Here is a 15729-nt window from a genome sequence, read left to right as displayed (position 1 = left end):
TTATGTCTCAGATTGCCTAGTATGTGGAGATTGAAGTGTCAGTAAATGTTAAAAATGTTATAACTTCTCCATTGTGACATCTCTCTGTGACTCCTGATGATAGAACTGAACAGCTTACCTATTAGGAGTTGAATTATGGAAATTAAAATATATTTTTCAAAGTCAGATTTTCTCCTTTCCTTTTCCCTCCAGACAACATCTAGAAATGATGATAGACCAACTGAAAATGAAATTGCAAGACACCCAGAATAATTTACAGACCAATGCATCTGAACTTCAAGTATTGCAGTCTGAACACGATACGCTACTGGAAAGGCACAATAAGATGCTGCAGGAGACAGTCACAAAAGAGGCAGAACTCCGAGAGAAGTATATTTTTTGGAGTACTAATGTGTTGTTTTGACTTTATGTGTCATACAGTCATTTTCAGTCTTGTCCAACTCTTCGTAACCCCATTTGGGGTGTTCTTGGCAAAGATGCCAGAGTGGTTTGCCATTTCCTTCTCCAGCTCGTTTTATAGATGAGGAAACTGAGGCCAACAGGATTAAGTGACTTGCCCAGGGATACACACCTACTAAGTGTCTGAGGCCAGATTTGAACTCGGAAAGATAAGTCTTCCTGACTCCAGGCCCAGTGCTTTACCTACTTTACCACATAGCTGTCCAAATAAAGAGCTAAGAAAATTATATGAAATAAGAACTATAACAAGTTTGGGGTAATTTTGCCATTATAATTTAGTATTGGAAATTGTCATGACACTATAAATGAAGCTCATTAGTATTTCGTTTTTATAAATTTGAAAGTTATATATCAAAGAGCTTTACATGTGTCATTTCATTTGATTTTCACAACAACCCTGTGAGGGAAGTACTATTTTCATCCCCATTTCAGAGATGGGGAACTGAGACAGAGGTTAAGTGATTCACCTAAAGTCATACAGCTGAAAGTATCTGAGACAGGTTTCGAACTCAGGTTTTCCCGACTCTGAGTTCAGTGCTCTATGCATTGTCACCTTTAGAGTTCCCTTTAGAAATGTTAATGCAAAATACATGAATAATGAGGGGGGAAATATCATTGATGCTCTTACATAATTATTGATGTGATTATAAAACTATGAAAAAGCTTGCCCTCAGTATTTTTGAGTTATGCTTTGTTTGGAAATTTAGTTTTCTTTTAAGTGAGATTGGAAAGTGATTGGTAATATAGCCATGCCCTAGAAAGAAGAAATAAAATGGTACTAAAACATCTTCTATATTTTTAAACATTTTAAGATTTAGAGAAGCAGGTGTCTAGCATTTCATACTGGGAGCAGCAACATGAGGCAATGACATTTCAAAGAAATGTAGAATTGAGATTGTAGAAAGGCTTTTGTCACACTGAGGATATACCTAATTTCCAGAGAGGAACAGATTTTTTGTTCTCTCTCCTAGTCCCTAAAGAAGTAAAGTTAAACGGTTTTAGAAAATAAATTTTATTCATCCTTCAGGCTCTGTTCCGTACAGTCAGAAAACATGATGATGAAGTCAGAGCACGCACAGACTGTGAGTCAGCTAACGTCCCAGAATGAAACCCTCCACAGTAACTTCCGGGATCAGGTGAGGCGTTTGCAGGAAGAGCACAGGAAGACCATGGAGACATTGCAGCAGCAGCTTTCCAAAGTGGAAGCTCAGTATTTCCAGCTTAAGAGTGACCCCACTACGAGAAGTATGTATGCATTCATGAAAGGAGTAACTTTCTGATGATGTCATTTTTTTTAAACTTTCAGACTTTCACAACACTTTCCATTTGACCATAAGAAATGCCACTCTGAAATCTTCCTATTCATAAATGTTTGCAGTGGTTGCCCTTCATTAAATCAATCTCAGAAATTTTAAGAATATACCATGATTATCTTTAACTTATCCTAAATTATCCATTACTATATCTAAATCTTTAAGTTCATATTTTCAGCCATCATAACCTTTTAGAGCAGTAAATCCTCATTTATGTACTATGTGTTGTGTCAGGTAATATTTCCTTTTCTTTGACATTAAACTTGCTCCATCAGTCTCCACAGAATGATGCTTCGTCCTAGTGTTTTGTGGGACTATACAGCATTCTTTATTGCTATTCATTAAACAGACTGATATAAATATTTTATGTTCAGAAGAAAGACAAAACACCTCATTTCCCAAAGCATTAGCTTCACAGATACTTTCCTTTGGTTAATAGAAAGTTAAAGCCTAAACTATTATAGAAGTGACATCTTCAGGATAGTTTTAAAAGACGTTTTCAGGTTTGCTTTTAATGCTACTACTAGTTTCAACGTAGCCCTATAGGCTAGAAAAGGTTGATATGACTTCAGCTCTACCAAGATGACTAGTTAGATTTAGATCCTGCTGCCCAAAAGGGATGACTGGACTCTAACAAAGCTTCTGAATCAAGTAAAAACTATTGCAGCATCTTGGAAGCAGGCAAGCAGCACGCTTAGGGGCTCGGTTTGCCCTGCAGAAAGCATACTGTTAAAAATGTTTTATTTTCCTTCAACACCAATCATATGAAATTTAGTTATCACCTTGTTCTTCTCCCATCCCTTCACACATACCCTCTTCTCTACTGCTTTTTACAGGTGTTGCCTGGGGGTAGGAAGAGAGGAGTAGAGAAATTAAGACCCCGGCTTGTATTTAGTGGTGTAATATCTTGAGTTACCAACCACCTTGAGTTACCAAAAAGTTTGCGAGTGTTAGAAGCTGCCCATTCTAAGAATTTTGTGAAGGTCGTTTTACCTCATCCAGCTGTTGAGAAAGCAGTAACTTTCAGTCCCTGTAGAAATGGATTAAATGATAAAAGATTCCATATTATTAGGAAATGTATTCATTTCTGGTTTTTAAAAGTAAGCTAGGAATTCCTTCTTTGTACCACTTGGCCCTTTAAGTTAAATAATTTTCCCACCTTTGAATTTGTCCCAGTTATCCGTTCATTTTCATTGTTGGTCTTTGACTTAGGCATGTACAGCTTATTTGGAATTGCTTTCATCTTTAATCTTTTTTTTTTCCATTTATGGATTCAAAGACATACCATTCTTGTTTTATTTTTTCTAATTAGGTTCAGCTTCTTCACATCAACCCCTGAAGAATCTTCGTGATAGGAGAAACACAGACCTGCCCCTCCTTGAAATGCACGCTGTAACGAGGGAGGAGGGAGAGGGAATGGAAACTGCTGACACTGAGTCTGTGTCTTCTACCAGTATCCATACACCGTCTCTGGAACAGCTTCTTAATTCTCCTGAAACTAAACTTGGTATGTTCGTTTTTTAAAACATAATTTTCCTTATTTAGGTATTCTGTAGAATTACTACTACTATAAATTATGAGGGTCTCCTGTTAAGTCATGATGATATTTTTTTTGAATGCCATTGTACTCCTTCCTGAATTGCAAGTGATAAGCCTTACCTAGAGTGTGGTTTGAGATTTTGTTTAAATAAGCTTCTTTCCTAAATCTGAGTCAGGTGGATGCATCAGAATTCAGTAGCAATATTAAAAAGTAAAAAGTGGCAATTTTTTTTTAAAAAAAGTGTTAAAAAGGCAGCAGGGCCTATTGGATAGAGAGCTGACTTTGGGGTTATTAAGATTTGCATATAAACCCTTATCTGACACTGGCTGGGTGACCCCTGTCAAGTCACAATCTCTTAGAGCCCTGGGCAGGGTCTTCTCTGCATTGATTAAGGGAGTTTTCCTCACTTAGAATTCCCTCTACCATTGAAATCACAGTTCTAGTCCAAAAAAAATTAAAAAGTAATATTAATTTTTCATTGTCCCTGTTTATAAACTGAAAGTTTTATTGTTTTCATATGATTCCATAATTGCCTACTGGATTCAGAATCAGTGACTTAACTTCCTTTATTTAACAGTAAACTTTTGTCCTTAAAAATTTTAATAAATATTTGCCTTCACAATTGAATCCATGTTGGCTCTGTAGTAGACTACATAAATATTTCCAAAGGAGCGTACAGTTTTGGTTTCTTCCTGGTCTCAGGATCACACAGACTGGGGGTGTTTTCGCAGGGCTTTCATTAAGCAGGAAGTCAAAGATGGTTTGTCAAAAGGTCCACTGGGAGGGTGTGGGCAATAGCTGCTGGCCATGCAGTTGCCCTGTTGAATCTCCCTTAGTAGATTATAAATAACATGATACTTTCAGTTCTCAGGAAGACAGATAAATGACCGGAAGATCAATGACAGTTTTGATAAATAGTTGTAAAGGTGAAAGTTTACCAAATGACAGATCAGAGACTAATACAACCCATAATTACCTGGAAGCCTCTTAAGTTTCTTGAAGGCAGAAACCTATCTTACATTGATTTTTTTTTTCAGTGCAGGGTAATCTTTCAATTAAAGACCCCTTGAATAATTGGATGGTAGACCTAAACCACCATTTGATTCTTTAATAATGAAACTGTGAACATTCATTAGTTTAAAGGTGCAAAGAGGAGAAAGTACATAATTAGTACATAATTAATGCATGAATATTTGAAATAAGAACAAAAAAGAATAGGATTGAGGAGTTTAGAAATTTAGAAATTCCTAAAGCAGTTCTTCGATTTGTGAACCCAATTAGAAAATCTTGTATTTAAAGTGAGCATTTAAAAAGTTAAAGGGACCTCAGATATACCCACATTTTACAGATGATATCCAGAGAAGTAAAGTGACTTAGCAAAGACAAATGGAAAGTTTTGTTTTGGAAATTAATCTTTCTTTAATCAATAAGAACTTAGCATGAGTACAAGTCTCTCATAGAATGTGTTTTGAATCCATTGTTACTTATGGACTCCAAAAAAATCAAAGAGAGTGGGGCAAGAGAAACATTTATTAGAATTAAAAATCTCATACACAAGGCAAAAGAAAATAATATAGTGGATGGAAATAGCCTGCAGCATATAAGCAAGGAAGAACTTCTGGGGAGAAAAAAAAAAAGCAGATGTCCTCCAGGAGATAAATGATAGGAAGAAAAGATGGCCCGCCACATAGCAAAGCAAGTGATGACAAGTTGATAGACATTCAGAGTGCCTTCCTGGTACCCTTATAGCATCAGCAGAGTAGGCCTCCAGCATGTTGAATGAGCCCCCTCTGTTGAACATATGGGAGAACATAACCAAGAGTCATACAGGATGAGCTTCTTTGTCATCAGAAGGAACTCCCAAATTGGTAAGATTACAAATCACTCATGTGATAGTATGGGCTTGAGTGGACAATGCTATGGAGTACAAAAGAATTTTAAGTACAAACTGTTGTCCCTTCCTCCTGTGAACTTAGTTTAGTTAATTTACTTGTACATCTAGCCCATGGGCTTTTTCTAGGTTTCTTTACTCTTTACCTCCTCCTAATTCCCCTTTACCCTAATCTTCCCCATTTCTTTAGCCAGTCATTTCACTTTTTATTGAAATGCACAACCAGAAAAAAATAGAAATATTCCGTCAAACCATTTGGCAATTTTGGACTGCTCCAAGAGTCAAGGAAAACTTGTTGCCTAAAATAAGACTTTAGATTGCTGGTGAGATAATTTTCAGATCCTCCAAGGAGCCAGGGCAAGAAAATTAATTTGATAAATTTGCTCTCAAATTATGGTGTAAGACCATTGGCTAGCCTACTCCCTTGTCTGTACTTAGGAGGCCCTTACCCACCCTCTATCCTCTGACTTTTCACCATCCTTTTCCTCATTTCATACTCCTTAGAGCTTGGACTACATAGAGAATGAAATGCATCCAATCCACATCCTTCATGATGACCTTACTGCATAAGGTCATTAAAATTGGTCCTGGGCATATTTCTGTAGCAGAGGTGGAACTGAATTTTCCCCTCTTCTCTGTACCCTTTTCTAAAAACAATCCTTTCTTTTTATGTAACCTGTCCTTTTCCAGAATTCCTTTGACCTGAATGAGGAACTGCTAGGTAAATAGTATGAGAAACCTTCTGAGTAGCCCTAGAAGACCCTATGAGAATATCGGATAGCCTAGAGATCCTACCCCAGGATTTTGAGTAAGGGAACCTGCGTTCTATTCCAGACTTAGTATAATAGGAAGAAAACTGGAGTCAGAGTATCGAGGATCAAATCCTGGCGTTGTAACACATTAGCTCTTTGAACTTGGAAAAATGAAACTCTCTGGTCTTCAGTTTACTCATCTGCAAAATAAGGACGTTGATATTTAAGATGATCCCAAAGGACCTGTCTAGCTCTAAATCCCATGATCTAGGTTCTGCCACAGAGAGGCTCTGTTGCTTCACTTTTCTAGGCCTCAGTTTCCTTTTCCATGGTAAGAGTATTGGACTAGAAAATTTATTTCACTTTCAGTTGTCTGATGTTCTTATTTCCTTGAAGACACTGTGTTTATTTTGTAACCCCTCTTTGGTACTTTGTGCACAACTGGTCTTCAGAAATGTTAATTGGCTGGGATTTGTCTGGAATGGCTACTAAAACTTTTAGTCTTTTGCTGTCAACTAAGTCAGCTTGAGTCTTTTCCCTAAACTTCAGATGCTAACCAAGTGCTCGGTGCAGATGTGACCATATCACTCCTCTGTTTCCTAAACTCTGTTCCCCTATCACCCCCAAGATCAAATATAAAATCTCATTTGGCATTCAAAGCTCTTCACAACCTGACCCTCATCTACCTTTCCAATGTTCTTACCTTCCCTTCCTCCCCCCTTGCCCACTATCTGTGATCCAATGACACTGGCCTCCTTACTGTTCCTTACATAAGATGCTCCGTTTCCTGACTCTGGGTCTTTTCATTTGGAAATAATCTTCAGAAAATAAAATTTCAGAACCTCCTTTGTGGCACGAAGAACTCAGCAAAGAAGAATTGGTTCAGAAGCTGAATTCCACCACAAAGAGTGCCGACCACTTGAATGGCCTCCTTAGGGAGACTGAAGCAACCAATGCGATTCTCATGGAGCAAATTAAGGTGAGTCTAACCAAACCCAGTCACCATTGAAACTGTGTCAATATTTGTAAGCATTCTTTCTATATGACATGCCCATTAAACATATCTTCAACAAAAAGTTATACTGTATGTATACTGTATGTATGTAGTTTTTATGGATAAAAGAGCTATAAAGCATGAACTACTTGAAATTCAAGAAACATTCATCAGGCAATGATTGGGCATCTGCAATGTGCAGAACACTCTTCTAGACCCTTAGGAAATCTATAAAATGTAACCCTTTCCCCATCATGCTTATAGTCTAAAAGGGGGACAAAAGCATGGATAGGTATAATGACATTATATGATATGTTCATTAGAGAACTCCAAAACCAAGTACCCTTGTGTAAAATCCAAGGTGGGGTATTTTTATCCACACACAGATCAGAGAAAGCTTAAGGATGAGATGGCACTGGGGTCAAGTTTTAAAGCATGGGTAAAAGTTTTCACACAGAAGAAGAAAAACGGGAGGTGGTTCTAGGCATAGGTGACATCATGACCCAAGAGATGGAAGGACAGAGGAAACACGGTGACTTCAGAGAGTAGTGAACCTGGTTAGATATCTGGTCAGTTAAAACTGAAAGAGAGCATGCTCTCCAATTGTGGAAAGCATTGAATGCCAGGTGGGAGCGTTTGAACTTTACCCAGTAGAAAGGCATGGAAAGATTTTAAGCAGAATGACACGGCTTGAGTAGGTTTAAGTCTAAAAGAAATCATTTAGATTGCGGCTTTACTGCCAGAGGTTGGGTTGGGGGGGGGGGGGGTGGAGCAGCACAAAACAGTACTCCTGCACACAGTGAGTCTTGAAACCTTTAGGAGCAATTGTGGATGAGGCACACTTTTGCACTGTGCAAGTATGGAACTATTTTCACCTCTATTCTTCATAACTCAAATCCCAAAATGGTGGAGCCAGTTGTGGCTAAAATTTATGGAATTGCGCTAATGACCATTTGAGACCTCTGAAAAAAAGACCAGATTGGTGCCTTTATACATGTTTTCAAATGTTTTTCTTTATAGCTTCTCAAAAGTGAAGTAAGAAGATTGGAAAGGAACCAGGAGCGGGAGAAGTCAGTAGCTAACCTAGAATACTTGAAGAATGTTCTGCTACAGTTTATATTTCTAAAAGCAGGGAGTGAAAGAGAGAGGCTTCTTCCTGTCATAGACACAATGTTGCAGCTCAGTCCTGAAGAGAAAGGAAAACTTGTTGCAATTGCTCAAGGTTGGTGAAATTAAATTTTTCCCTAATTGTCAGACTTAGAGTGTGATTTGTTTATTATACATGTGTGTATGTAGACATATGTCAAATATACACACGTATACTTTATATCACATATTTCTGTATATATCTCCATAAATTTCTTCAAGGTATAAACTCAAGTTATTTATCTTTTCAAATTTTTTAGTCTGTTGTAGATATGAAAAAAATTTTGTGTTATTCAGTGACAAACTTAGTTTTTAGGACACCAAAAATAGTTTTATATATTTCAATATAATCACCATATGTTCATAATAAAATCCAAATTTAATATTTCAGCTCCTTGAAAGCTAATTGTGTTGATGATCCTAATCCCAAATTCCACCAAAAAATATAATTTAATTGAATAACCTATACTTTTTATAAAATTAAGCATATACCCATAAAAATTAGGAAGACAGTCCTCAGCAGTTTCTTGGGCACTTACTATACTACTTAAAGCATGAATGTTACTCCCCAGTGCAGAAGAACTAAAGAGTTGTGTTTTTCAATTAAAGGATAGAATTATCCTTTCTAAAATTTTGTTCTTGAAGAAAGATTAGTGCAGGTGTTTCAGTTTTGAATTTTTTTTTTAAATCTCTGCAGAGCAATTTGGAACTATGGCCAAAGGGCTGTAAAACTCAGCATACCCTTTGACCTAGCAATACCACTGCTAGGTCTCTATCACAAACACATCCAAAAAAAGGGAAAAGGACCTATTTGTACAAAAGTATTTATTGCAGTTCTTTTTGTGGTGGCTAAGAACTGGAAATCAAAAAGATGCCCATCAATTGGGGAATGGCTAAATAAGTTGTGGTATGTGATTGTAATGGAATATTACTGTGCTATAAGAAATGACAAGCAAGATGATTTCAGAAAAACCTAGAAGGACTTCCATGAACTGAGACATAGTGAAGTGAACAGAACCAGGAGAACTTTGTACACAGCAGCAGCAATATTGTTCAATGAACTGTGAATGACTTAGCTACTCTCAGCAATATAGTGATCCAAGACAATCCCAACGGAATAAAGTATGCTATCCACCTCCAGAGAAAGAACTGATATTCACTTGAGCATGCTATTTTTTTTTCATTTTTTTATTTTATTCAGGTCGTCTTATACGAAATGACTAATATGAAAATGTTTTACTTAATTGTAAATGTATAGCCTGTATCTGATTGCTTATTGTCTGAGGGAATGGGGAGAGGAGGAGAGGGAGCAATAAGATTTGGATTTCAAAACTTTAAATAACAATGTTTTTTAAAAATCTCTTTTTGGGGCAGCCAGGTGACACAGTGGATAGAGCCTTGAAGTAAGAGGAACTGAGTTCAAGTCTGGCCTCAGACACTTGACACTTACTAGCTGTGTGACCCTGAGCAAGTCACTTAACCCCGATTGCCTCACTAAAAAGCAAAAAAAAAAAAATCTTTTCACTTTAGACATAAATGTACTGAGCACTTCATGCATTTTTTTTGTATCTTCACAAGGGCAAAGTTAATATATGTTGATTATGGGAAAACAGAAATATATAATACGAGAGAATTGTTCTTCTGAATAATAGTTCTTGTAGTCATGTACTATTTACCATGTATATTTAAAGAAGGCTCAGTTCTCAATTTTTTTTTTTTTTTTTTTTGGAGATAATCAGGCTTAAGTGACTTGCCCAGGGTCACACAGCTAGTAAGTAGCTTGAACTCAGGTCCTCTGGACTGCACTTGACTTCTTAATTTCTACAACTACATTTTTAGATTAGGCCTTTTAAATTGTCATATTTATTTTGACACCACAGCATTGTTTGCTAATGGACTTGGAGTGGAATATAAACTACAGTTGCTTGGTTTTTATTTCATATGGGCATATCTTTGATACTAAAGAGTTTAAATAGATTTTTTTTTTCCCTACAAAGGTGAGGAAGAAAGTACATCTCGACCCTCTGGATGGGCATCCTATCTACACAGTTGGTCAGGCCTTCGATAACATGGTGATAAGAGAATGTTTCTTGAGCTTGTAACCAAATAGAATATTTGTGACAAAAATAAGCCAGACACATGAAATCCTTTTGTTTCTTTTGTGAATTTGTGTGTGTGTGTGTACAAACAGGATTTATGTAGGCAAAGAGTACATCAACAGCAGCTTGAAGGGTTGATGTCAGATGTCAGTCCTTCAGAAATCGAATGCTGCCAAGACCATCTTCTTTGTGGGCTTTTCATTATGCTGCCAGTGAGGATGGGATGGGGTCCCTGTCTTCTCACTCTTTAGTGCCTCTGAATCCTCTTCTTGCTTAGGAATACTCTAAGTCATGAACCCAACTTTTGGCCCCATAACAGAACTGTAATTTAGAACATTTAATGTTAATTATATTTTACCAAGATATGATTTGCCAGAAGTGTTGTTGCTAGAAATTAATTGGCAGCAAAATTGATAGGACTTGAATCTAAAGATAAAAAGAAAATGTACAATTGGAAAATTTACAATTGGCAAGGTGTCCATGAACTTAAGTGACTGGATAAAAATGCTACAAATGAATTATGAGGCTAGGTTACCGAATTCCACACAAATGTTTTAAAATGTGTTCAGAATATAGACATGCTTTCAGTCTTTTTTGTATGGCTACAGGAATAAGAATACTGTTAGATGATAGAACACTGAATCAAAACAGACTATTTTTATTGCATGATAACCTTTTCCATTCTGTTAAGCTATTTGTAAGCTTTCATTGTGTGTTCAAAGTTTGGCTAAATTATTACAAACTTGTTCTCTGTAGCTCTTTTCCATTTCCCTTCCCTCTCCCACTTACACCCCTACCTCACCCCAGGTTAGTGAGAATGTGGATCCTCAGAGCCATAGAATTCAGCATTATATTTAAATGAATCAGCACTAGGGAACTTCCTGTATTCATGCAGAGTGTGTAGCCCCAAAGGCTTTCCAGTAACAAGGAATTAAAAAGACACTGGTTTTGGAGGGGTGTCTTATTGGAGGCTGTCTGTCCATTCTGAGGATAATCCACAATCTCTGTGACTAACTGAGTGGTATAGAGAGGGGTTACTGTCTTCTGACTTTTGAGTACGTACAGTTGGCTAGTAAAATCAACATTGTGTTATTAAATCTTAAAATTTGAGAGCAATCTGATTAAAAATCATTTACTATTTAGTGATGTCAACATACAACCATTTTGATGAAGATCTTTAAACCTGTTGATTTGTACTTTAAACTTTAAAAATCTCAGCTGAAGAATTGACTTTGCACTTTGTTTACTAGAACATTAACTTCCAAACAAGTTTAAGTGAAAATATGCTGCTGACTTGTTGAGTTTGTTCTTTTAAGAAATTTCTCCTCTAAGTGACTTTTGTCATGTTTTAGAAGAACAGACCAAAACTAGTGAATGTGTCACATTATATGCATTTGTCTTAGAACTGAAGTTAAATTAAACATTTGTTTTTCGTACTTCCAAAACTGTGAATATAAGTATGCCAATAGCATACGATGTAAAACTTTGATAGTATTTAAAGAAATTTTAATTTCTCACAGACCCTCAGATTTGTGAATCGTATACATACTTGTATTGAAATATTGAGTCTGTATTCATGAATGTAATAAAAATACTTTTGCATGATACAAAATGGTTACTTTTAATTACAGGGGGAAATGTTCTTTGAGACTTTCAGTAATGAAAACATAATTTATGATTATTTTAATAATCACTTATTAAACATTTCACTGTGTAATACAGTTTTATGGATAAATCTTTTATTAACATCATCTCTTTGGGAGTTTTGAATCAACTCATGGGTTACATCTACTACTGCCCTTACTGAATAAGAGCTGGAATTTTAGGTATATTGGAATTCCAATATTAGAATATTGGGAAAGAGCAATGATTGTTCCTTTGATAGCATTGGATTATACAAGGTGATGTCTCTAGTGTGTTAGAATATATATATATATATATATACACTCAAAATACTGAAATCAGTAAACATTTATTAGGTGCCTACTACATGTTGGGCACTGTGCTCCAAGACTCAGTTTCTTCATCTGTAAAACAAGAATAATAATGGCACCTACTTAATGGAATTGTTGAGAACTGAGATAATGTATTACGTTTTGCAGACCTAAAAAGGGTATATAAACTAGAAATTAGGAGAAATATTAGCATTTGTATTATACTTTATGGGTATAAATTATATTACATAAAGTACTTTAATCCCCACAACACTGTGTGGTAGATGGTGCAAGTATGAGCTCCATTTTACAATGAAGAAATTGAGGCCGGGAGAAGTTATGATTTGCCCAAAGATTTCCCATTATTGTTGCATGATAAACCTGCATCTTTTCTATAATCAGTCTAAGTGGGGAAAAAAAAAATAGACCAGGATAGGGAAGAATATGCCTTCTCTTTTCCCCTCCTTTTTACCAGCAGTTGAAAAAAAAACCCTTTATGTTAAAGAGAAAAAATCTCAAAACTATTGCCTCTTTCAGGGACAGGAGAGAATTTGTAAAATTATTCTGTTCTGCTGTGACTTTACAGGAATTTTGTACTTAAAGGGACCTCAGAAATAATGATAAGGCAGAGAGAACACCAACCTGGGTGTCCCCCAAATAGAGCAGTTTAATTTAGTAAATATTAAGTGCACATTCTGTTCAAGGCACTGAGCTAGATGCTAGACATATAAGAATGAAGAAAAATAAAACATTAAAAAAATAAGACTTCAAAGAATTTGCCCCAATGTGGTTCTGGCCTTTTGTTCTTCAGTAGGCAGGAGAAGAAAAGAAATGCTGGTCTAAGGAATGAGTATTGGTGAAGGAAAGGAAGGAAGCAAGCTACAGCCCTCAGAAAAATGGAATAACCAACTAACCCGCTGTAAATTAACCACACAGCATCCCTGTAGATTTACACTGGACAACCCCGTCCTCTCCCACTGCCCATCCCCCTTCCTCTGCTGGCACTTCTACCTCATGCCATGGGCTTCTCTACTAATGACAGACTCAGCTGTTAGAGGGTGTTAGGGAAAGGTTTGTTTCTGATGATAAAGGTGTTTCTGGCATCCCAAGTTTTTAAGTTTCAGAGAAACACTGTTATTACATTTTGGTTAGATTCCTTAATAATATTCTTCAAGTACCTCATGGTTTAAATATGCTTTTGTGTAATAGCATGGGAGTCTATCCACTATGGTTCCATGATATATATTTTCATCCAAACCATCAATACTGAAAACCTGTTCCTGAGTTTGGAACTAGATGTTTTCTACCAAAGGTTGCTAAAGAGGGTGGTGACCCAGATGGCTAGTTGGCCATGATTTTGCTTTGTGTTTTTGTTTCATTTTTGGTGGTGAGTTGGCACAGTGGGGTAGACCACTAGGCCTGTGGTCAGGAAGACCTGAGTTCGAAGACCTGAGTTCAAATCCCTGTTTGACTTTGGACAAATCACTTCACTTTGACCTGTTTCCTCATCTGTAAAATGGGGATAATAATACCACCTACCTCCTAAGGTTGTTGTGAGGATCAACTAAGATAATAATTGTAAAGCACTTAGCACAGTGCCCAACACATTGTATGTGCTATATAAATGTTAGCTTTTTTTTTTCCAAGCTGAGTTAGCTACCTACTTTTTTACCAAGAAAAATAATTATGGGCTTTTCTGACCAATGCCTTCTGCTCCTCTGAATAAACTGGGATGGTGAATTCAATTTAATTTAAGAAACATGAAGTGGTTCCTGTGTAAAGAGCACTCTTTAGGCATTGGGAGAGATAGGAACTTTTTAAATAAGATATGGCCCCCACTGTGGATCTTAACAGTCTCAAATGGGAATAAAACAAATACACAGAAACCTACAATATTCCATAATTGCATGAAAAATGCATAAAGAGGTGCAAAGTGTTACGTGAATTTGAGGAGGGGAAGGTTGTCAAGGAAGAGATCAGGGAAGGCTTCATGAAGGATGTTCCTCTGAGTTCAGCTTTAAAAGTCAAGCAGAAATTCAACAGGTGATGAAATATGTCTCCATGGAACAAGGTTAGATCTTTGGGAACACAACACACTTGTGGTAGGTCAATAAAATGTGGTTTCAGATGGAGAATGCATTTATTTTTAAATGGCTTAGGCTTTTTCTATCCCCTTTATTAGAAATGAAATTAACGTGAGCTGATTTTGTTAATGAATATAGTGGAAATAAAATCTTTACACAAGCTTTTAGAATTTTTTTCTCATGCTTTCAACCAATCTTACTATTAATATTTTACCTAAAAGGAACAATAAGTCCCACTTCCTATACTAGTGATCCTTAAAGGCTGTTATGCAGTTATTCTACAGCAGACTGGCACAACTTGGCGGTAATTAGAGGCCAAAAATAAAATAGGCAAAACTTCTTCAGGATGCAGATAGGTTTTAGTGGCTCACTTTCCTAGCGAAGGTATAATTAATGATTAAACTATCTTGCAAACAAACCAATTTTTTTTAAAAAGGGAAATTTCAATTAATATCAATTAATTACACTTATTAAGATTTTTACTTATGAAATCACTCCTCTCAGACTAGAGACAGACTGACTATGGTTGGTTGCCACAGGTCACGTGACAAACAGGAGAGCCATCACAGTGGCAACCCACCCACAAAGTTATATGATGGGCACAATAGTGACTACTGTGGGTTAAGTGGGCACAGACAAAGTACTTGTTGCATCATTTGCATCCTCTGCATCTTTTGGCGGGCCACAAGCAGCCTGTTCTACAGTAATACTCACTGGAAGGAGTATAAGATGCCAAGTTTTCTCTTCCATTTGGCCCATTTTACTTTTTAAGGAGTTCTGTTCAGTGAGTTTTTGTGCCTGCTATAAGAAATGACAAACAGGATGATTTCAGAAAAACCTGGAAAGACTTACATGAACTGATGCATAGTGAAGTGAATAGAACCAGGAGAATATTGTACATAGTAACAACAGTTTGATGAAGAGCTGTGGATGACTTAACTATTCTCAGCAATGCAATGGTCCAAGACAATCCCAAAGGACTGACGATGAAGCATACTATCCACCTCCAGAGAAAGAACTGATATTGCTACTGAATACAGACTGAAATATGCTATTTTTCACTTTCTTTCATTTTTTCTTTTATTTGAGTCTTCTTGTACAAAATTACTAATATGGAAATGTTTTACATGATTGCACATATATAACCCATATCTGATTGCTGACCATTTCAGGGAGGGGGAAAGGGAGAGAGGGATAGGATTTGAAGCTAAAACTTTAAATAAAAATGTTAAAAAATTGAAAGTTTAAAAAAAAGCTGACAAGTTTTAACTAGAAATTCTCTGATGTCACATGTTGAACCATAAACATTTGGAGACTGCTTCTTGGTTTTTCTTCTGAAAGTTAGAAATGAGACTGATAAAAAAAATTTTTTAATTTAAAAAAAAAAGAAATGAGACTTTGATATTCTGATGGATTAGTGTACATTGTCAAGGATTCCAGAAACAAGATTCCACCAAGGTTCCTTCACTCCAGCTATATACGGAGATGTTTCTAATTGGGACAGCTGGTTGAGGAGC

The 15729-nt window shown here is 36.4% G+C and overlaps 1 protein-coding gene across 1 annotated transcript in view; it reads left to right on the top strand.

Moving 5' to 3' along the window:
• Window positions 1-10235, top strand: part of LOC114046352 (GRIP and coiled-coil domain-containing protein 2-like) — a 48617-nt gene extending 38382 nt beyond the window's left edge. The window contains exons 18-23 of the mRNA XM_027866662.1: window positions 193-369; window positions 1487-1704; window positions 3085-3279; window positions 6795-6934; window positions 7970-8171; window positions 10093-10235. Coding sequence (XP_027722463.1) covers window positions 193-369; window positions 1487-1704; window positions 3085-3279; window positions 6795-6934; window positions 7970-8171; window positions 10093-10163 — 1003 coding nt within the window. The 3' untranslated portion in view covers window positions 10164-10235. The remainder of the gene's footprint in view (window positions 1-192; window positions 370-1486; window positions 1705-3084; window positions 3280-6794; window positions 6935-7969; window positions 8172-10092) is intronic.
• The last annotated feature ends 5494 nt before the right edge of the window (window positions 10236-15729 follow it).

Source organism: Vombatus ursinus, unplaced genomic scaffold (genome assembly GCF_900497805.2).
Source record: "Vombatus ursinus unplaced genomic scaffold, bare-nosed wombat genome assembly UNPS02014781.1, whole genome shotgun sequence".
NCBI lineage: Eukaryota > Metazoa > Chordata > Mammalia > Diprotodontia > Vombatidae > Vombatus > Vombatus ursinus.
This window is presented reverse-complemented; position numbering and strand designations above follow the sequence as displayed.